Source organism: Syngnathoides biaculeatus, chromosome 16 (genome assembly GCF_019802595.1).
Source record: "Syngnathoides biaculeatus isolate LvHL_M chromosome 16, ASM1980259v1, whole genome shotgun sequence".
NCBI lineage: Eukaryota > Metazoa > Chordata > Actinopteri > Syngnathiformes > Syngnathidae > Syngnathoides > Syngnathoides biaculeatus.
The window spans coordinates 23296166-23320075 of record NC_084655.1 but is presented as its reverse complement, the minus strand read 5'-3'; the positions used below and the strand labels follow the sequence as shown (position 1 = coordinate 23320075).

Below are 23910 nucleotides of genomic sequence, written 5' to 3'. Positions count from 1 at the left end.
TATCACCGCGGGAATAATTGAATTAGCCTGCGCTGTCTCCGCTGATATCGAGCGCGTCACGGAGACCCGGGCCACGGGTCACCGCTCGCCGCCGACGACCAGGGAGGGAGACGTGAATTGTTTAACTGCGCAACGGTAATAAGTGGACCCAGCAGAGATAATGCCCCGCTACTGTAAATGTGTCATGACATGAACTAGAAAGTGTGCGTGTGTACGTTGGCACCAATGAAGACATGATTTCCAAAAGTGAATCATAACCACATCCTCCTCTTTGTTCCTCCCGGATTATTACGCTTCTTGCAGGGAGGGACTGGTGGCATTTAAAGTCAGTTGGACTGAAAAATCAACTTCACTCGACTTTTATCACGCTATAGTCGACTACACAAAATATATTTAGTTGTACAAACCTGATTCTTACCGATTGCTCCTCTCGAGCTTTCACAGATTATTCCATTGATGACACTGTTCAGATTTTGACAGCAAATTCCTCCTCTCGCTCAGAAGCAAACTGTCGCCCAAAATGCAGAATTTTCGCTGGACCTGCGTACGAATCCGGCAGGTGAGAAGCGAGTCGGCTTGACGGCAACGAACCTCGATGGCTCGGCGACGTGGCCTCGCGAAAGTGGCGCAGCGGCACGCGACGCCAGTGATGTAAACGTGACAGTAAGCGAGGGAACGCTGAATGGAAGGTGACGCGTGGCGACGAGAACAAAGGCTCAAAAGCTTTTGGCCTAGATGAAGTTCTTTTCGATCGGATGGAGGCAGGCGTGTGCTAGTTTATGGAAAAAAAATCACCAATGCTGTCACTTGTCGTGCGTCATTGCCAAACAATACCGCAGGTGCTAACTTGGTTGTATTGACGGCAACATCTTTTGTGAAGGCACAAAAAAGGGCCACTCGATAGAGGTGGGACAAAGTTGCATGTGCACATTTCGATTTGGTTTTTTTTTTTCGTTTTTTTTTTACTTCCCAAGTCACTGTGACAAAAATCAAGCAAGTCAAGTCGAGTCTCCACTAAATTTCCAGTCCAGTCAAGTCATTACTTGGCATAACCTGGCACAAACTTTTTGCTAGTTTGCACCTTGGCTGTACTAACACATGTACAAGTTTAAATGGGTCCAAAAACAGTTTTATTTATTACTTTGCTTTCTCTATTCAATGCTTTACCGACATGGAAGGTAGTTAATTTAGATTATCGCTGAGTTGACCTGTGAATTCAAACTAGTTTGGCCGTCGTTGAGGGTTTTATGGTGGCTGCTGAAGTTTGTTGTTTATTTTATTTTATTTTATCTTAGTTTCCACCCTCACATATTGCCATTCTTTTTCACGATTTTATTAAAAACAAACCTTTAATCGAAATGGCGTACATTTCGGAGCTCCCTCTGGTGGCTCCCCAGATTCTCACACTACACATAAAATAACTTCTTTCAAAAACAAAATAAAAAATGGCGTGCCGGAAAATACAGAATTTAAAATGTGAAGATGCAAAACTTGTGAAGTGATCTGGTTCCAGTCGAAGTCGACTCTGTCATAATTTTTAGCCAAACCTTGAAATTCAATTCTGATTCGAGTCAAGTCACGTGACTCGACTCCCCACTTCTGCCACGCGATAATTATGAGCATTATGGGAATATAGTTACAAGCTAACAATCGTAGTATTACAATTTCTGTCTCTCAAGTCTACAAAGGCGCATCAGCACCACACTTTAAATAGATGTGTAACTTTCTATCACAATTAAAAAAGATTATAAAGCTTATAAATATCGATGTCAAAGCACACATAGCATAGAGAAGACTTGTAAAACAATAACAAATGTGACTTTTTGCGTTATTGGAGACGGAGTGTTACGTTTCCACGTTACAATAAAATACTTTTTTTCATAGTATTGTGACTATTTGTTAATTTAGTTACAGTCTAACATTGCAAAATTGCATCATTACCTTTTGTTATTACCTTTATGACTTGACATGCTTTCCAACTTTTTTTTCCCCCCTGAAACACAACTTCTCATTGGAAGATTTCATTGAGGACAAGATAATTTTTCAGAGATCCACGGTCAGCGTGGCTCCGCCGCCGCTCGGTAGAGTCGAGAGAGAAGGACGCACCGTCGGCAACGCGGCTCTGACGTCGTCTGACACGTTTCAACTTCCCGTCTGTTTCGAGTCGGTGCGACAACTCGTCTGAAAATAGCAGATATCGCGGCAGCAAAAGAAAGTAGAGCGTCTCATCTCGCTAAGTGACAGCACCCCGCTGGTGCCATGGCAACACAAGCAATTCCGACTCAATCGCACCCAAGACGAATCGGGCCCTTGATGTTGGCTGCCTTTGCAACAAAGGACGGCGAGCGGGGCGGGTGGGGAGGGGCACGAAGGACCGAACTCCTTCACGTCAGCTGAGGTTTGCAACTTTTCTCCGCCAGGAAACGGGAAGCCCGTGTCGTGGGCCGCGTTGGGAATCAATTTGAGACAATCGGAGTCATTTCGGAGGCAGCGTCAATGCAGGAAAATCAAAAATAGAAGACCTTTATTTGCTGGAAACGCAAGCGGCCCAAGTGTGAAAATAAGATGTCACTCTGTCACCCCCATTATCACTCAATTCCACCTGGAGCGCACCACACTCATTAACAACTTTTGGTTGCTTTTAATAGCAAAAATGGTTTAAATCCATCCGGTATGCGTCGCTGCCCCCGACATTAAAAGCAGGCACATTGCAAGAGCAAGTGAATTCGACTGTACTGTTCATTTCCGTCATTATGCTAAACATCCATCCATCCATCCATTTTCTACCGCTTCTCCGGCTCAGGTCGCGGGGGAAGTAGCTTCAGCAGGGATAGCCAGACTTCCGTTTCCCCAGCCACTTCTTCGAGCTCTACCGGAGGGATCCCGAGGTGTTCCCGGGCCAGCCGAGAGACACAGTCGTTTCCCGGGTCGTCCCCGGCGTCTCTTTCCGGTGGGACGTGCCGGGAACACCTCACCAGGGAGGCGTCCAAATCAGATGCCCCAGCCACCTCATCTGGCTCCTCTCAATGCAGAGGAGCAGTGGCTTAACACCGAGCCTCTGGCGAATGACCGAGCTTCTCACCCCGGACAACCTGGGGAGGAAACTCATTTCGGCCGCTCGTATCCGGGATCTTGTTCTTTCGGTCGTGCCCAAAGGTTGAGGGTAGGAACGTAGATCGACTCGTGAATTGAGAGACCGATACAAAGTCCGCATCACTGCAGACGTTGCACCGATCCATCTGTCGATGATGCTAAACTTGAATTAGATAATCAATTATCCGGAGTTTAATGGAGAAAAAAAAAATCTTTAAGAAAAGAACTTCAATTTCCAACGGTTCCCAGGTGTTTTAATAAAATATCTGTCATGCTTGAACGAAGGCCTACAGACGGTCACGAATCATAGCCCCCTCCCAGCCCACATACTTCTGGACCAGTGGTGACTATTGATTTTGTGACCATGACCCGTGTACGTGGCAAACCTCATCAAACACAAATCCCACCACCACCACCACGCTTCTCGTAAGATAGCAGCTAACGCTAGCTGAGTGAAGCTCTGCTTACCATTTGGCTTTCCTGTAGCCGTTCAGAAAATGTAATCGTGCTGCTGCTTGAAAGCGTTTCTGGATCTTCAGATATTCACCCTGCGTAGCTCTTAGGTCAAAGGCATAAACACTTGTGGGTGGTTATGTAAATCAGGCCCACTGTTGAACTTTTTTTTTTTTTTTTAACACGTTTATAGATTTACTTTGTTGCTAAACAAAACAGCAGCTCCTACACAGCACATAATGGATTTTACCTTTACCTTTATTTTGTTTTTATACGTTTAAAAATAATTGCTGAAAATGTGGGAAGATTGAGAACTACTGTATAGGATACTGAATTGAGGAGATAGAGCACTAAACTGTTTTCCACCACTTCAGCTTTCCTCGTATTTTTGGGGTGTGGCTCAAAAGCCAGTGACTCACTTTGACGTCGGACAGGGGTCCTCCCTCGCCTTCTGAACTTGAACGCCTTCCTTCACATCACTTACAAGCGCTACAATTACGGCTGTTAGCTAGTTAGCTAGCCAGCTACACCCCTGTCACAGATCAGTTTGGTGTCTTTTATGTTGTTAGCTTGCGAGCCAGCTGGAGGCTAGCACCGCTCAACCCTGCGACCACCCGGTGGGTTGCCATACCCCCCCCCGAAAGGCTGTACGTGGATATATTTGTCCGCCTTAAACATCTTTGGATATTTAGGCATAATAAAGTTGCCATACAATGTTAGCTTTTCTGTTTTTTGTGGGTTGTGATCTCACGCACACAGCGATTCGGAGCGGCGTTATTGATAATGTAAAGAATTGGCAAGATTTCAGTTGGCCAATGGGTGGGAAATTAAATGTGCATTCACAAGATTTTGGAGCGACCGCACGTCAGAATCTATCGGAACCCTAATTGTCATTAAAGACGCCGTCCCCACATAACGGAAGATTCCTGTGAAGCGAAGGCCTTAAAAAGCTGAGGTAAGGCGAAATAAATGTGAAAGAATGTTTGTTTTGGTAGGTGCTGCTGTTTTGTTTGACAGATTCTTCAGATACAATCAGCGGGCGACTCGTTGATCTCCGTGTATGTCCGAAAATTCGAGATCCTGGGAGGTGTGTTTTCACCCGACACCTACTTCCAGCTACTAGAGCAGGAGTGTCAAACTAGTTTTCATGGCAGGCCACGTCGTAGTTTGGGTTGCCCTCAGGGGACCGATTATAACAGCGAAAGCACATGATTAAGTATAATTGCTTGGGGCGTAGCGGTATGCCAAAAATCACAATCCGCATGCTATCGTACTTTCCAAGTACACTGTTCAGTTCACATTCAGCTCAGTAAGAGAAAACACTTTGTGTGTGTGTGTGTAAATGGCACATACTTTAATGGCTCTTAAAATGAAACATCGAGACCTTCAATTTTTTTTTTCAATAATCTTTATTTTAAGAAAGGACCGTGCGCTATTGAAATAGTGTGAACTAGTATGCTTAAACCTTGGCGAGGCAGATTTTGTTTTTATGTTTTTTTTTTTTTTTGTCCCCAATACTACAGCTAAACGTGCGTGGCTAGAGCAACGGGCCGTGAGTCTCATTCACTGCCGGTGTGATGGTCTGAGCGCTCCCAGTGCTGAAAAGTCTTATTGTGATTAATGCGCATGTGCGTATATTTTGTAAACGTCCGGCCAGTCTGAAACATCCGCATGCACGCTTCAACGTGTGCCATTCAACAAATTGTCGCCGGGTGTTCATGCTCGCTATGGACGTCTCAGAAAGATGAACACAGCAAACGTACAGGTATGTGTATACTTTTGTTTTGTTAGGTTAGGGTTATATGAGGATATAACGTATGTTATGGCCCCGTCACACCATGACGTTCTGGTCAACGTTCTCTGAACATTTCAATCGTTCTATTTTTTTCCAGCGTTCTCAAACGCGGATGACACATCTGGGGTGTGATTAACGGGTGTCTAACGCACGAGAAGCGTGTAACCGCGACCAAATAAGATACCCCTAAAAACCCTTAGCGTGTGCTAACGTGCCACTGGCGCGCAACGAGCGATTTGTCAACGTTAGACGAGCGCGTTGAGCGTGTGACTGAACGGGTGAATAACGACAGAATAGCGTTTTGCTGGGGTGTAATTTTTACAGTGGAACGGGAGCGAAATCGTTGGAAATTTCAGAGACACTTAAGTTGTTCTCGTGAGTTTGAACAGTCAGCATCGTGCCGCCTAGACGGAAAAAAGGTGGCGTGCGGACTTCAGCAACTAGCGCTGCAAGTAAGAATGCAAAGCGTCGGTTTATACACCCATACGCATGGACGTCCGGGAAACGCTCGAATGACGTTCGTTTGACTTTAGTTACACGCCGTGTGCGCTACGGGATTGTTCAGTGGTCGTTGACGGGTCGCCAGTGAGTCGTTCACTGCAAAGCAAACGATTGAGTGACAACCAAGTAAAGCTCGAGTTACGACTGACTAACGATAGCCAAAAGCGCGCGACGCTCGTTGAACCTTAGTAAAACATTCCACGAACGTTTTGAACGTTCTCCAGCGTTTAAGATTAAATGTTGATGAACGCTGGTATCGGTGAGAACTTTTGCGCACGTTTAAAACTTTTTTTTTTTCCCGGACCGGCGCTCTCCGCCGATTCCCACCGATCATTGACGTTCACTGGCGTTCAAACAACGCTCTTCTGGCGCTAGCAACGTTTCCTCAAACGCTATAGAACGCTGACCAGAACGTCATGGTGCGACGGGGCCATTAGATTGCGCTATGTAGAAGAAGGGGAACTATGAGAGCGGGGGATTTCCCAGTAACCATTCTATTACGTACCCAGAGTTCCCCTGTTAGTAACTCGTGCGCATTCATCACAATTGGACTTTTCAGCACGGGGGAGCGCTCAGACCGTCACACCGGCTCTCCATGTTAACGCTGATATCTGAATTGAACAGCCGTCAATGGCAGCGAATGAGTTTTCAGAGGCACGGCCACTATTTGAAGAAATAAAGTTTAGCATTACATACGGGCTCGTCTTTCCCACAGCAACAATTTTTTAAAAATTGTATTATTTAGATATACGGTAAGCATGTGGCTTTGGGCCAGAATTACAGGACCACGCACTCCAGATTGGCCGCGACTAAAAAAAAATCAACGCATCCTCGCGCTCGGTCTTCTGCCTACCGCAGATAGACGACAGACCACGCGACAGACAATCCGGCCTGCTAATCCCAGCCAGGGTCCCGCGTTGGCCCTCCGCGGCCGAATCGTGGCTTACTTAAGACGGGTAACGTCGGCACGTGGAGAGTCGGGGGGGCTCTGCGCACCTCATTAGGGAGAAAGCAGGATAAGATGAGGAAAATCTCTGTCCAGGTCACGAGATTTTTTTTCCAGACTGTACTCTGATTGGCCAAAAGATTACGAATACCTACATTCTAATGTAAGATTTATAATTTCTATTAAAAAAAAAAAAAATCTTTACGAAGATGTTTACAAAGGTGTCAGTGTAAATGGGCAGGTTTAGATGCAGATAGAGGTGGAGCTCAAATGTGGAAAATTAAAAAAAACATTTTTTTAATGTCTCAAACAGGCACAAGTATTGAAACAAATGTAAAATTATGTAATAATAAAACAGCACATTGAACAAAATTTAAAAAGTGAAACACACACAGCTTCACTAGATACTGTATATGGTCCAGTATTTCGTATATTTATGTTTTGTAATTTTACTGAATACACCTAACGAAAACCTGCCGTTCATCATCTCTTAGAGATGAATGTCAAATAAGAAAAATCAAAAATACATTGGTTATAATTAGGTTGTAATTGGCCTTCTGAAAATTATATCCTATGCGATTAATGAATCTTTGTCACTACTGAAATCAACTTTTAAATTTATGGATTCAAACCTGTATTACATAGCACTATAAATGCATATCGGTAAACAATATTTTCCTTGTGAATTTTCACAGTCTCCACAGTTTCCTTTTCTGTTGTCCTCAGTGTCAGAATTAGATTTGAATTCGCTGATGATGATGCTGCAATGGACTTCGCTGGCCTGACTCCCGTTTCATTCCAAAAGTTGTTTTTTTTTCCGCCCGTACGTTTAAAATGGTTGTCGCACGGATGCTGTTAGGATCTCACCCGAAAAACACGTGCCTTCATCTTTTCCAAGCTAAATTCCTTGGCACGTTTTATTTGACGTTATCTAGATCTGATTTGGTTTCACGCAGCAGTAAGTAGCCCCCCCCCCCCCCTGTATTTTTTTCAGAAGAGGATTTGCGATGGCTCTGTCAGCACATACATGTCAACTTGGATTAATAGGCGCCCTCTCTTTAGGATTAGGATTAGCCGACGATGGGACAATGCGGAATAAAAGACGAGCCGGTAGACAATTGTCTTATGAAGTGGGAGACAAAGTTTACCCGAGAGCCGTTCGTTTTCCCTTTATCTTTTCTTGTAGGTTGGAATGTTCCGTCGCTATTTATGGACGCATCTGTCACTCGCAGAAGCGAATAATCGATCGATCGTTTAAGGTTTGGCCATGAACGAAATCACATCAATGTACAGATGACTTTGCACGTGGAATTCACATTCAAGAAGTTCTGGGTTGAAATCTGGGCCCAGGCCGTCCTGTGTGGTGTCCACGGGTTCTGCCTGTGGATGGCCCCCTCCTGCAGTCACAAAATATGTAAGATGAATGGAAGACTCTAAATTGCCCGTAGGTGTGAATGCGAGTGTGATGCAACTGGCAAACAATTTCTGACATCGTAAATAATGTTCTCTGAATCTGTATCACACCAGCATGAGCACGAAATGTCGTATATTTTATGAGCACGTCTGGAATCAAAGTGTTTACATTTTTGTTGCGATCGCGCACGATCCCGCGGATTCTTTTGTCCAAAAGCAGCCCGTGTGCGCCCGATGTTTTATTGCCACTTTATTATTAAGATGGCTGCCAAGTGGATTGGTGCAATCTCTTCCTGCCCAGGTGTCTGTTTTCCCTGTCTTCTCGCAACCCGTCAAACGGAACCCGCAGGGATGTGTTCCGACAACAATTCCCCAGTCGGGAACCTGGCAATTACGTCGGCCTCCTCCGCGGACGTAATTGCAGCGAGGGCAACTTCCTGATTGAGCAGACGGCCTGCTCCGTCAATTCTGGCAGCCCCAGGTAGACGGGGGGTGTTTGGCCGAGGCATTAAATAAAGGTTGCCTCTTAATAGAGGAGGTTGGAGTCTCATTTGCGCGGCGACCTTTTGCCTGCGCCATTTGCTGAGGCGCATCGTGAACAGATGAACAGATTTCCAGGACCCACTAAAAATAAAATAAATCAGTCAAGGGACGCCACAGCTCCAAAATCTTTGTGGGTGAAAATGAAACATGTTATTTATCTTCCCATTTGTGTTGCACAGTAGAACATCACGACGAGATTTACCGTTCAGTTTAATTGTATTTAAAAAGAATTGCGGCGGCAGCACAGTGTACTCGTGTCGAGCCAAATGAAATGGGGAAGAAAAACAAGCAGAAATTTAAAAATCGAACAAAAAGATCTGCAGTATGTGTACTGTATACCGCTGGGCGAGAGTTGACTTTCATTCCCAAGACAAGCACGGCTTGGACGTAGCGACTCGGGGGCGTAAGCAAAGCCCAGGTTGTGGAAAAAAATCGATCACCCGTAAAGACGACAAAACCATTTTCGGTTATGGGGCAGCGTTTTTTTATACAGTACGCTGTTCGTATGTGGTGGACGTGCACGTCACCAAAACGTAAACATACACCTCACAGCTTCTGCTGATCAGAAGCTAATGCTGTTAGCTAATGCACATTTTTGCATCCAGCAAAACTCAACGCTGGTCTGCTTACCTTTTAGCTTTAGCTTGGTAGCATGGGTGCCACATCGGCCTGCAGTTGTGTGTGTATAGCATACGTATTTGCGTGAAGGTTTAGTCGCTTGCAAGTTGATCTTCTCCGGATCTTCAACTCATCTAGCTGTTTGCCATTGCTTGAAGAACTCGGTGTACGGTAGCTTATTTAGTAAATTAGCGTAAGTGCAGAATGTCTTAATGGCAAACGCATTTTTAGAAATAAAATGTTCACGCAATATTGAGTTGTTTATTGTCACACTTAATGTGAGTGCAGACCTTCCAGAGATGTTAACTATTTGTATATTATGCTAGTAAATTAAACGACAGTATTCCATAATTCACCAGCTTGTAGATTTTCATCTTTTGGAGGTTCCATCTATGTCCGTTGAAGAAGAGCCACACTTTATCATCATTTTCTCCGTGGGGAGCCCAATACTTTGTGTACAACTTAGCAGGGATCATGTCAACAGCGGCGGTAGCAGACGCCCGCTAAAAACAGCTAATGGCGCTGTGCTAATTAGCTCGTTAGCACAGTAATGTGCAAGACGTTCAATTCACACAGCGGTGCGCCTTTGCCGCGCCAGGTATCCAGCGATGGGGAAAAATAAGGATGAGGGGAAGAAGTTCATTAAGACTGATTTGAAATTTTCACACAGAGACCAAAAGTGCAATCGTGCCACTTTTTGCAAAACATTTATTAGACACCATCTAACTTTTGCCTCAGTCCAATGTTCAAACGATGCATACAGCAAAATTGTGCCTCTGTGACAACAGCTAATTTGCAAATGTTTGTGTGTTGAATAAAACTCAACCATACATAAAGCTTGTTCCCCCCCCCCCCAAGAAGACCACGTGCTGCATCGATCGAAGCATCACGGACAGGGGCGTCACTGTCACGTGTCATAAAAGTATTATTGATTCATTGCAGCCATTTGGGAATCATGTTGGCTTCCAAACGGGCGCTACGCACTTCTTTAGAAAACGGGTGGAATCGTCCAAAACGTGAGAGGAACTCGAGCCTCGACTGCGTCGCCCTCGAGAGCCCAAACCTTTGCGGAGGAAATGCGAAATTATGATTTAAAATTGAATCGGGTTGAAAGGTCAGCCATAACCTGACGAGCATTAATGGATCTGCGTTTTATTGCAGCGCTCCGGCGATCGCGCTCGCGCCATCCGTCGGGTTTAATTGACGTGATGAAGAGCTATTACCGTATCGATCGACCGAGCCCGGTGACACTGGATCGTCGGAGCCCCGTGTCGACCTTTCTAAGTGAGTCTGAGGGTCAAGCAGATGTTAAGGGGATATTACGAGAGGGAGCTCGATCGGGTTGAGGTGAGCCCGAAAGCAGCTTGGAAGAAATGAATGGAAAGAACTGACAGGAAACCTGAAAATGCCAACTAAAAAAAAAAAACAATAAAAAAAAAAATTTCAAATGTCCCAGCTTGAAATACCCGTAACGGCGTTGTGCTTTGAGGAATAAAATCTTTTGGTCAGTCGCACGGCCCCATTGTGACAGAAATGGTGCAAACAAACTAAATAAAATACCCAAAAGTGAATTCTGACGTGCAAAAGTGTAATACTCGATTGTGGCAAAAACGCTCGTTCAGATTTTTTTTTTTTTTTGGGGGGGGGGTGGGGGTGGGGGGCGTGGTTTAAAAAGGGTTAGGGGCCAAGTTGCTTTTCAGAGATATGAAACAAGCGGCTAAGCCCGGTTTAAAAGCAAAGTCAAAACACAATTAGATGCCAGAGCGAGACGGCGGATCTGACGGGACCACCGGCAGCAGTGAAGCTGCGTTTTGGGTACCGAATAAACGCACGAAAAAAAAAAATAATAATAACAAAGAAATGAATGTATTTAACCTTTTTACTTGGGGAGGGGGTGCAATGGAATCTATAATTATGTAAAAACAGTCACCCCCAGGGGTGCGCGCACTACAGTGTGAGGATCCCTGATCTAGAGTAAACCTGCTTCCACAGCTGAGGAATTTCATATAATAGCAATAAATTATCATAAAATAGATTTCTGAACTCTGTACATAGCTGGCAAATACACCGTCTGGATGATACAATTCTATTTCAAAAGTCACACGCACACACACAAAAGTCAATGAACTAGCCTTGCTCGTCTGGTCTTCCTCTCAGTCCCAGCCAAAGTCATGACCAGTCATGTGGTAAAACTTCCTGTTAAAGGGTTTGTAGAACTCCCGTAGTCTCTGCACCACCTCCGGGTCAATGTTAGGATGGGTTCTGCCTTTGGTTTTGCCCAGGCAGTGAGGTTTGCTGTTGCCCTCCGGTCTCTTTAGGCAAGGGAAGCCCTTTGCTGGGTTAAAGTGGAAATGCTTCTCTGTGACCATCCTCCTGAGCCCGAGAAAGTCCTGGACCCGCGCCACCTCCCGGGCGGGGTCGCTAATGAGCCGCTCGCCGCTGACAAACAGCAGCTGCTCCATGGGGAAGTACTGGAGCCAACGCTCCAGGTGCTTGGCGTACATGCCGATCTGAACGGCGCTCCACGCCGTGTCGATCACGCCCGCCGACGTGTTCTTAAAGGTCAAGCTCTCAAAGGACGGGATGTCCGGCTTCTTGGAGCGGGTCTGCGTGTAGTCCGAGATGGCTCGAGTGACGGGGTCTCGGACGACCACGATCAGCTTGGTGTCTTTAGACATGGTGTAGATACGAGCGGGAACCTCCTTGGTGATGTAGTAGCTGGGCGTCTTCTCCATGGTCAGCTGACCCTCGGAGGACCTTGGCATCAATTCTCTACGAAAGACAGAAATGTAGTTATGTGTGTGCGCCAATGATAGCATCGCCTAGCTAACTACCGTGAGCTCCATTCCTGATCAACGATTGGCTTGTGATTGACATTCGCAAGCATTCACAAATACTACCAAACTACCAAGAAGCCAAGTGTCAAGGGTACAAAAGCAGTAGCACTGTACTACCTAATGACAAGTCATGATACTCCCCAAATTTTGTGTCACAAACAGACATTATATGAGTCCATTTCTGTCTCTCAAGTCAAGTTCTGTCTAATGATTTCAACTCCAAACATAAACTGTGTGCACCTTTTCCACTCTATGTTCTCAGTCTATTAAAGCGGTTAAGAAGGCTTCGTACACCTGCGGGTACAACAAGTTACTTTTTCCCCAAGAGTATGTCAGAAATAGACATTATGGGACAATTCTCTATCTGGAGGTACAAGCAACAGAATTGTCCGCCGACCACCTCCGAACTTTGAGGTTTCCAGAGCCGAATACGTCAAGTGTCCATATGGGAAAAAAAAGCAGATTTTAATGAGTTAATGTCAAGTATCAAGGGTACGAAAGCGTAACATTCTCAGGGTACCACCCCAATGATGAGGTCTTTACCCTAACTCTACAACCATCTGCTTTTTTTAAGAGATAGTAATTAATAGATGTACACTACCAATCAATTTTTTTCTGTCCCTCAAGTTAAGTTGGTCCTTCATTTCTTTCAGGCCAATTATTACACACCAAAGTAACTGTTTGTACCTTTTCTAGAGCCAAAAAGTTGCTGTATAGGTCTAGTTTCAGGGACAATGAAGCACGACGTAGTATGACACCGTTGAACCTCGAAAAGGGACTAACGTGTTCAAACTCAGAAGATGAACTTTGACAGCCTCGCTCCCCGAGAAGCGGAAGATCGCAAGGCCGCAGCGAGCGAGCCGTCACCCGGACGGCAAATGAAGCCGCGGCGTCCGGCATTAACGGAGTACGCCAGAGTTCCTTGGAACGACGAGGACTGGCGTGCGAGCGCCACGGGGCGCTCCAAACGCCGAGCCTCGAGCGAGACATTCATCTCCCGCTGCTGCATTTAATCTGCCGTGAAACCGCAATCATCTTCCAGATCTCGCATTCAAACACCGCACACCTTCATTACAGCGCACAAAGGACGGTTTAGCCCTGAATAGGCGGCTCGCCGCTCCTTAATGTCACGCCAAGACAGGTGACTGCGACTGCGCCTTTTCATCTTTGCAATTCCGTGCAAAGATTGAGATCTGTTGATGACGTGCAGGCTAACCTTCAGAGCGGTTTAGTATCGTGACGGCTTGTTCGTCTTGACCCCCCCGCCGGATTCCTCGAGTTGATAACTGCAGCCCTGACTGGTTAATGGCTAAAGTGATACGAGGGGGATTAGTTGAAGACAAACACGTTGCTGCATTAGGGCCAGACTGTCTCCCCGGCTCGTCCGTGGTAGAGGAGCAGCGAAACGAAAATCATCTGAAATTTCACTTTCTAATAGCAGCGCTGGGCGGTAACTAAGTACAAATACTTTGTTGCTGTCGATGTTTTCAGGCGCTGCGTGTGACGACTTTTTACTCCGGATATCTGTAGCTTGTACTCCTCACAGTATTATTTTTTTTTTCCAGTTTCTGCAGATGACAAAGCGATGCAAGTGGTGGCAAATGCAGTTCGGAATTTGATTTAACTCGTTCATCCTCTTTCATCAGAGAAAAAAAAAAGTTTCACAATGTGCGTATGTTTTACCTGCCGATCAGTGAATGACGTTATTGTTGCAAGTATCCAGCATGCCGGATTTTGGAAGAATTACATAATCCTGTTATGACTTTAATCGTCAATAACTGGCACTTAAAGGTTTTGATCGTGAGCCCTTGATCAACAGGGAAAGGAGCGGTGGCGCGTCGTTTACGGTGATTGCCGTCATTTATAATTACGTGTTGGTACACGCGCGAGCGTTGTCAAACACGGCAGCTTTCATTTTTGCGCTAATACGTCGCAAAACGGCACAAAGAATCCTCTGCGACTCAAGCAGTGATGTGGGGGATTTCAAAAAAACACCTCATCATCAAATGCGCATTTGCCACCCTCCTCACCTGTGCCACCCGACACTTTCCCCTCCGATCGTACACGCTTCTTGCACTTTTTTTTCCTCCCGGAGAGCCTCAGCGGCTCGTCGTCATAGTTAATCAAGCCGAGTGCGAAAGGCACAAACGCCCTCGGTGCAATTATTATGCGTCTCTTTACCGGAGATGCACGCGTGACGACAAAGAAGGCGCACTAATTGCTGTTTTTCCTCATGTACTTGTCATCTGCGCAAACGTGTTTTCATCATCGCAATTATGTTTGCAATTTTGATGGCAATATATTGCAATACATTTTACTGTGAGTCACATCACGGTTAAAATATGCTACGGCTAATGTTCAAATATTCGCTTCGAGGGGGCTTTTCTAGACACTTGACTGCATCCCTCCCGCGCACTTTAAACACATTCCAAGTCATTAAAACATACTTTTTAAAACTCATTCTACACATATTTGAACACATAGAATGCACACGTTATATGTACAGAAAAATACATAATAATAATAGAATGAAATAACCTAAAATTGTGACTTCCACAGATTGTAATCACATTAAAGAAAGTATGTATGTATCTATAGCATTGAGTTTAAACTATGTATCAATCTTGAATATATTGTCTCAATCTTTTCTGCGAGAAATGCATTGTTTTGAATATATATGAAATTATATACAGTATTGTGGTGGGTTTTTTTTTTTTGTTTTCTAATTTAATTACGGTATACTGTAATTACATGATGACACTGGTAAACTGTGATATTTGGACAGTTTCAAGAAATACATTTTAGTCACCCGTGAAGTACGTTAGCCGTTGTGTCAATCAAAACTGATTTTTACTTTTTATAATGCAGTTTTAGTAAAAGGTGCGGGTGTACCTAATGGAGTGAGCACTCCGTATCCTACGCTATATCACTTCACAAAGATCCAAACAAACCATCCGGGTGGGCTTTCGCCCTTGTAAAAAAAAAAAAAAAAAAAGCCCATTTAGGGGCCGTTAAGGAAAAACAGTGCGGCTCACGGAGACTTACTGCTACCTTTTAGTTTTATGCGCTGTAGTCAGTCCGTGTGGATGCCTGCACATAAACATCCTCCACCCTCTTAACCGTCCCGAGGATCCTTGAAGTACTGCGAGATGACGAAGGAAGGCCGTTAAGGGAAGGAGTTGCGGCAGCGAGAGGCCCGAGGACGAGGTTAGAAAGTGCAGACGACAGACACGGCGAGGAGTGGCGTTTGTTGCGCGATGTGGCTTTTCGGTCTAGCCCGCAGTCGGGTGGAGCCGTGGAAGCGGCCGACGCGTTTGGAAAACTTTTGTTTGCGATGAGCGCTGTCACGAGGGCGGGTTCAAAGGTAGCGCTTGACGTGGCCGCTGTGCGAAGATGCCACTACAGTCACTCACATTTGGTCAGTCATGCCCGCAGATATAAAGTTATGGGTGTGTGTTGCTTGTAATTATGACTGTACCCCTTTAAGAGCGGAGGGAGGAGGTGTCAGGTAAAAGAGGAAGTAGGAGTCACTGACATTTAAGAAATGTACGGGTGCGGTCAGTTATGCCCGCAGATATAAAGTCACGGGTGTGGTCAACCAGTTGTGCCCGCAGATACTGTATAATGTTGCGGGTGTGTGTTGTTTGTAATTATGACTGTACCCCTTTAAGAGAGGAGAGAGGCGGTGTCAGGTAAAATAGGAAGTAGGAGTCACTCACATTCAAGAAATGTATGGGTGCGGTCAGTCATGCCCGCAGATATAAAGCCACGGGTGTGGTCCACCAGTTGTGCACGCAGATTTAAAATTGCGAGTGTGTGTTGTTTGTAATTATGAGTGTATCCCTTTAAGAGAGGAGGGGGGCGGTGTCAGGTAAAATAGGAAGTAGAAGTAAGCTGAGCAGCAGAGACCGTGTGCTTCCGTGTTTAAAAAAAAAAAAAAAAAAAGATGTCAGGCCGTGGTTCACTGCACCAGATCAGTTTTCACGTCCGCTGAGGGAATGCGACAAGTGCGCAGTTGCGCAGTGGCGCAGCTTAGAGGGAACATTGGTCAAGACTACACAAAATAAGCGACGCCTTTCAATACCTACGTATTTCTACCCGTAACAAATTTTACGCGGATGATTTTTCATGCTCGACTGTGCAGATTTGCGAGTGTGATGCCTGTCAAATCCCAGTGACTGCACTAGTAGCGATTAAAGCCGCACTTGCACTTCGAGTCCAAGTGGCCAAGACTGATTTCAAACCTTTATCTTTATTTGGGGCCCTTGGAAAGAAGACGTTTGCCACCTATACCGCTTTGTCAAAGTCCACGGGTGCTCTAAATCCAGACAAGTGTGTTCATATTTCTAGCATAACTTTGGTTTTCACCACCACGTGTTCTGCCTGACTGACTCTTAATTGTCTCTTGCTTTCAAGTCACCCCACCCCTCGTGTGACAGCAAACCTCGGCGAGAACAAAAGCCAGAGCCTTATCTAATGTCCCGGCGAGTTGTAATCTCACACATGTCGAAGCACCGCGAGCGCTTAAGTGACTGTGGGAATCGCATCTCGCCTCCAAGGAAAGTAGGAGGCGCTGGTATGTGGCCACTTGGAATAATCGAAGCAATCGAGAGCGAGACGAGTTCCAGGCTCGAATAAAACGATCCAGTGAGGCCGTCCGTCATATCGCGGCGACAATCGACTGTCGTCACGTTACGCCGCGGACAGGAGTAGAAATGGAGCGCAGCATTAATAAGTGTCAGCCTCGCATTAGCACATTTATGTACCAGAAAATTAGCATCATGAGGAAGATGCTCCTCGTGCTTCTCGGAATATACTGACGACGGTCGAAGAATTACAAGTTAATAAGAGCCTCTTACACAACATACGTTAAATGATTTTAAAAATGTGCATTTTTCTGTGCCACAAAATCGTGGTTGTATTTGAAGCTGGGTTGCAAAAATCCAAATTTCATTTTCATTCAAGGAGGATTTAAAGTGAGGAATTAAAAAAATATTCCAGATTGGAAGATTTTGATGGGAATTACCTGGGAATTGAGGGTAAAAAAAAAAAAAAAAAAAAATCAGAAGACATCCTTGCATCATTTTTATTTCACTTCACTTGAGTGGCGACGCCAGTGTCCCTCAAAATTTGGCGTCCAACTAAACGCAAAAAATGCTTTCATTATCTTTCCCGATTTTGTTTGCAAGGGAAGAAAAAAAGTTAGTTAAAAGTTAAAGCTACGCGCTTCAAACGCAGCGGTGGCTCGCCGTCAGTTTCGGATTCAATGCGCCGATTCTGTGGAATCTCCGTGTGAAAGGCTGCGGCGTGGCAAAAACGCAGGCAGCCAATCAAACGGCAAAGAACACGAAATGTATTCCACTTAAAGTCACAGCAGCATTATTGTGTGCGTGCTCGGAGTCACGCTTACACTGTGACTCTAAAAAAAAAAAAAAAAACCCACAACAAAAACAAAGCTCAGTGAGATGCTATCACTGTTTCTGTACGTCAATGATTTAAAAAAAAAAAAAAAAAATCTGCCATTTTTCTCAGGCCAGCAGTGAAATATTGACTTTTCCCATGAGATCAGATGTTAATCTCTGTATTGCAATTTGGAGCATGAACTTTTCATGATTGTTATTTTCACCTTTGACAAACGTGCATTTGAACAACGCTGCTGCTGCTGACCGAAACAGCAGCACCCACGGATATCTCGCAGATGTATGAAAATATTACCACAAGTCATTAGCGAGTTCCTTTTGCAGTACGAAGGACGATCGTACCGTACGTTTCGTGAGGCCGACGTCGTTAACGTCGCTTTGCGTTTCCCCACGATAGCTGGAGTTCGAGAATATTGTTTGATATTATTCCAAAAGTGTCCCTCACTCCCGGTCTATATTTTCAGGAAATATGGCATTTGAGAACAATGCACAAAGACTGAATATTCTGCTGGTTTCTGACAAAGGTTTCGAAATGAGTAATAAGGGAGACGCGTTGGGCAATTTTTTTTTCCCCTCCCCTCACAATTTCAAAACTGTTTCCAGGTGTCTGAATAACAAGTCCGGGCAACGTTTTTGGCAAAATACCCCAAGGATGAAGAATTTCTCTAATGACTGAAATGATCCCGTTACGAGCCGCGACGGGCCGTCCCGACGCCGCAACTTCCACGTCAAGCCCGCACTTTGGGGTTGAACAAACAGCTCAACGTTGTTTTGTGGTCGACGTTTCGGGTCCAAGCTGATTCATTGGCGGCGATGTTATTTTTTCAGAACTTTCAAAACTACGGTTAAGACGGCGGTTCCAGACACCGCGGTCCTGCCGACGCGGGACCGAGGGCGGCTATTGTGTCAGTTAGCCACGTTCTCGTGTTCAAATTGCCCAAATTTACAACAGCTTGACTTTGTCGGGGAATTTCACATTTCACGGCTTGGCGGAGACCCAACTGTTCGGCGACAAGCAATTCAAAAGTCGAAATTAATGTCTGAAGTAGTTTGGTACGGTGGCAGGATGCGGGCCCGGTTCCGTGCTGGTTGTGGGAGCGCGAGCGAAAGCAAACAACGGCATCAAAGCCGGCAAACAAAAGATGGCTGCGGCAGATTGCCGCTTTCTAAAGTTGTTCCGATTTGCCGTCAGCGAGTCCCCGGTGGGAGACACTTGCAGGGAACGGCGCATTCTCTGTGAAGAACCTACAAAAGAGAGCGATGAGGATGTGGGAAACGAATCTGGGGAGCGGGGGGTGGGGCCGGGTGGGTAGCGCCGAGTCAACTTCTGTTTTCATGATGGCGAAATAAGCGGCGCGGCTTTAACAAATTGCTCGCGGCGAAAGCCCAGAGGGTTTTTGTAGTAGGACCAACGAGAGGAAGGTGCCGAGTTATCGGTATTGAGAATCGGCGGGACTTGGTTCTGGGAAAGCTTGCACCTGGCTCTGTTTTTAATGGTGGCAAATCTTGTGGACGTGATTTCAGGGGAACGTGCGAGACCCACTCGAGTCAAAATGCTGACAAAGTCCATATCGAGAGTCGGCTCCCGTTTCACGTTCGTGCTGGCTAAAAAGTGCCGAGCCGGCGAAAACAGTGGACTGGGATGAACCCTGAAAACTTCAGCCCGAGTCGAATCTCTCCCCGAAAGCTCGCAAGCGTCTTTTCTCGGCGCCGTCCCGGTGAATGCCCCCATTGTGGCGCCCCCCAACCCCCCCCCCCCCCCCCCGCCCCCGCCGATTGTCGTCAAAGGGCACTTTCACCCTCCTGAGCCCATTTGCATACAAAGTGAAGGCAGCAAAAACACGTTTCACGCTAATTGTCTTCTCCTTTATTGTCGGGGTTAATACCGACCTCAGGGGTTCTCTGGAGTCCCCCTTTCATTGAGCTCCATAATGCCGTTGTGCTTTTCTAAAGCTGGCTCTAAATTTACTGCCCTCTATCTGCCGCTGGGTGCCAGTGAGCCTCCCCCGAGGGGCTGAGAGGAGGATTAGACCCTCCTCGGCGAGTTAGCGCCAAGGCCGCTCGCTCATTGTTCTGAGCGTGGATCCTCACGGGCTGAAACATGATTTGAGCAATTAAGTCACAACCGGGGGAAGAAGGGCTCGATTTGCTGCGGAGAAAGTAATCAACCGCACCAAAAGACAAGGAGGGGTTGGGAAGGAAGTCGTTCCCACGGCTTCAGGGACGCAGCGTGCGACCCGTCGAAAAACGTGCCGCCTCGCGGTCGCCGTCCCGCCGCGCGGACCTCCGGCGGCGCGGACCAACCAATCGCGGCCGGCGCAAACGACTCAATGCCACCGCGGGGGCCGAAGGGCCCGCCGAGCAGACCGCGAGCTCCTCCCAAAGTCCGTTTGTCCGTGGAAGACGGGGAGTGCGTCCGGCTAATCGGCGCCTTCCCACGCGTGATTGGACCCGCTCGTTTGGCATGTCCAATCTGACATGCATCGACGTCATCATGACCAAGTTCAAAGTGAGGAGAACGTCGGAAAGACCGTCAGGCTTTTGTACTCGGTACTCGACGAGGTTTCCAAGTTTAATTAGGGCATAAAGTTCAGGCCGCGTCACGTCATTGAAGTTTGGCGCCCGACTTTAAGATTTGGCTTTGACCATTTGAGGATTTGTCATGAAAAAGATCAAGATGCTCTTCCTTCGTGCTCACTTGACAAAAACGTGACCCAGTCAAGGACTGAAAAAGTCCCCGGAGAGTCTCAAAAACAGCTGCTGCGCGTCCGCTGTCCCTGGCCCACTTTGAAACGGAGACCGCTTGGCTCGTAATCCCTGCGCCCTCCAACTCGTTCTCGGAACCGAACCGCGTTTGCTGTGGGAGAAGAGACGTCACGGTTGTGTCGTTTTGATGCAGGAGAAGCCGGTTAAAAGCCGATGTTTGCTTAGTGCGAGCCGGTTAAAAGAGGCGCGGCTGATCCCTGATCTGATTTCTCATGACCGCTCGGGCCCGGAGATGAAAACAAACGGCTGACGGCGGATCAATAGGAACTCGTCCGCTTGAGCCGCGCTCGGGGCCGCGATAAACACTACGCCACACTTAATCTTAATCATGCAACAATTTTTTAGCACTTATCAAGATTACATTTCAAAATCGGACAGGCAGAACGGTGGAACAGCTGTAGAGCGTTGGCCTCACACCTCCGAGAACCGGGGTTCGAACCCCGGCCCCGCCTGCGTGAAGTTAGCATGTTGAGGTGAAGTGTGAGGATAAGCGGCTCCGGAAACGGTCGGGCGGATGGCTCGGACGCCGTACGAATGTTGACGGAGTTCACGGTATCGGCACGCTTTGTAAATAGTTCTGATAAGAGGACGGAGACGTGTTGCTGGGAGTTTGTGTCGTGCGTTTGCGTTACCACCTCGTTTACGCGACCTTACGGCGCAACCACGGCCCGAAATGAAACATTATCTGCCAGTTGAGCCCCATCACTTATTAACGTGCTCTGCTTGACTCAAAGATGGATTGTGGACGGATTGACGCTGCAGATCGATACGTGCACCGTCTACTCTCTGAAGGGATTTTTGTTGTTGTTGTTGTTGACATTTTTAAAGTGTGCTGACATTAACTGCCTTACAATATAATAGTTAAGGTCGATCAATAAATATGATGCATATACTTTAGGTAGATGAGCGAAAGATCGATACAAAGTGATAGGTAGCAATACAGAGAGATGGACGGATAGGAAAATGTTTTATCTGAGGGCCGTAATACAGTTTTCCATTTTTTTTTTTTTTTTTTGGGGGGGGGAGGCTTGTTTATTTCTTTTTATATAAGAGAGATTTGTATTTATTTCTAGAGTCTGTTAGATAAAGGGAAGAGCTATAAAGTAGTTTATGATCTGGAAGTTGTCGAGCGTGTGTCGGAGACGCGCTCCAGACCGTCGCGCTCACCTGTACCAGGCCAGGCCCTTTTGGTAGTTGCGGTCGAAGAAGTGCGGTTCTGCCCCCGCCGCGCGCACGTCCGGATGCAGCCGCAGGAACTCCAGCAGGGCGCGCGTGCCTCCTTTCTTCACGCCGATGATGATGGCACCGGGCAACTTTTGAGTCTCCGACGCATTGAGGCAAGACGACGCGGCGTTCGGGTCGGCGTCCTCCCACTCGTCCCCTCTGCTGTCCAAAGCGTCGTTGTCGTTGTTGAGCAAGTCGCGGGACGGGCGCGCCGAGGATGGGTCCGCCACCGCCACGGTTTCGAACCCGGGCACGGCCGAGCCGGGGCCCAAGCAGCAGTAGATCATGTATACCCACAGGGACAGCATGATGCAGAAGACGAACACTTTGTTCTTCACGTGGGGTGCTGGCACAACATGGACACCGTGGAGAGCTGGACTAGATTCCATAAGGGCGAGTTGGCGTCCGGGCGGCGGCGGCGGGCATCTTGGCAAAGTGCACCGCGCTCGCTAAACTTGCAATGTGGCCATTTTCCTCCAAAATAACAACAACAACAACAATCACCAAATCTTGAATCGACGTACGACGAGGTCCCCCAGGCGAGCGGCCGTCAATTGCTGCGCGCCTTGTGAGCGCGCACACGCACGGGAGCGACAAGTTATCAATCCGTCAAGCTACACGTAATACAGGACGTTTGTGTTTCCGGTTTAGCCCTTCCAAGTAAAGTGCAAACCGGAGGCTGCAGGTTAAACAGCGAACGAACATTGAGTCACGACGTCATCTGCATAAGTAACTTTAACGCGACGAATGTTTTACTTTGAAGGTTTAAAGTGCTCCACTAGTTGGATGGAATCGTCGGGAAATGCCATAAGTGAATATTGTACGACTATTATTCTTCATAATGCAAAGAGGTATTGTTAATGTCGATATGAATATTTCATCAAATTATACGTAAAGCTCAGGTGGAACACATCCTCTCTTGTTTTTTTAATGCCATCATCTGTTCATCAGAAGCATTCAGATCCCACTCAAGCATACTTTCCATATTTGTCTGTCATTAATATACTTGTACATTTTTCAATATGTATTTCTAATTCATCATGATCACTGTTTTGGCAAAACGTGGGGGTCTCACAAATACACAAGTGCGCTCTCTCTCTCTAGGAAAATGTTGATCTTGCAAACTACGAAAATGCATTTTTATCTGTATCAGCTGCCTTTTTGTTTGGACTTGACACGTTCCCTGGCGGTGTCGTTCCAGTGACTCAGAGGTAAATGGCCTCATAATAGCCGCTAATTTCCTGTGCAAACACGTCGGAGGCGCACTTGTACGTGAGCAGTTATATGATATACGGCGTGCTGCGTATTGGTGCGTCTGACGAAGCCATAAATGTTAATGGTTTACTGCGGACGAAGGGCGCGGTGCATCTTTTGCAAATAACGACGGGGAACCGCGACTTTCAGTTCTGCGGCCTTATCGGTAGCGCAGGAGCTGCCGGGGTGTCGTCTTGGGGTGCGGGGGTCACGGGCCCGTTGCTCCAGCGCACCCCTGAGCTAGCAGAGGATTAGCAGGATTACCCCCAGTCAGTCTGCGTTTCACTGCCCCCCCCCCCCCCCCCCCACTTCATCTAAGCCCTTTATCTCGTCCCTCAGACGGCTCCAGGAGATATGCACTCGCGGGTCACCGCATTAGGTACACCTACACAATGCAAAGAACTGTATTATAAATAAAAAAGAATGTTGCCTGTACAAAATAAGATTTGCCGGAGATGTACTGGGACGTTTCAGGATCGATGTCTACAAATAAAAAGTGAAGTATATTCATTGTAGTTTCCGAATCGGGCTAATCTTGATTCCTTCTTTACTCGCACACAAAAAAAAAAGGGGAAACAAAAGTAATCCGTGACGCAGGTGGTTTGTTCGAAGAAAACCGTTTTCTCGAATTCATGCAGCAAAAATTAAAATTCAAGCAGGAAAAATAAAAATAAATCATCGAATGGGCACAGCAAGTCCAGGTCAATGAACAAACATACAAAGAAAATGAAGAGGATTGCGGATGTTGATGATGGTCAAAAAAGTATTTCGCCCAACCGTCCATATTTCCACAGTCGGTCAACAAATTCCTTTCCGGGGCATAAAAACCGACAACACAAAACAACTTTTTTTTTGGGGGGGGGGGCAAATAGGAAGGCCTGCATGACAAATCTGAACTCAGTAGTCAGGACACGCAACAGCTTATAAGATAAAGACTTTGTTGTTGTTGTTGTTGTTCTGGTAAACAAAGCCGCGGCCTCCCACATAAGCACCGTACCGCTAATAGTGCTGTTTACCTGCTTCTCACCTTGTTTTGTTGACTTTTCA

General features: G+C 46.5%; 2 protein-coding genes across 2 annotated transcripts in view; one reads left to right on the top strand and one right to left on the bottom strand.

The window, feature by feature from the left end:
• LOC133514754 (rho GTPase-activating protein 44-like) overlaps positions 1–23910 on the top strand; it is a 74643-nt gene that overhangs the window by 11171 nt on the left and 39562 nt on the right.
• On the bottom strand, positions 11073–22313 carry hs3st3b1a (heparan sulfate (glucosamine) 3-O-sulfotransferase 3B1a). Its single transcript, XM_061846685.1, has 2 exons — positions 21553–22313; positions 11073–12134 (listed from the first exon to the last, which is right to left on the bottom strand). Exons 1-2 carry the CDS (start codon positions 21996–21998, stop codon positions 11516–11518), a joined length of 1065 nt encoding a protein of 354 aa, XP_061702669.1. The 5' UTR covers positions 21999–22313; the 3' UTR covers positions 11073–11515.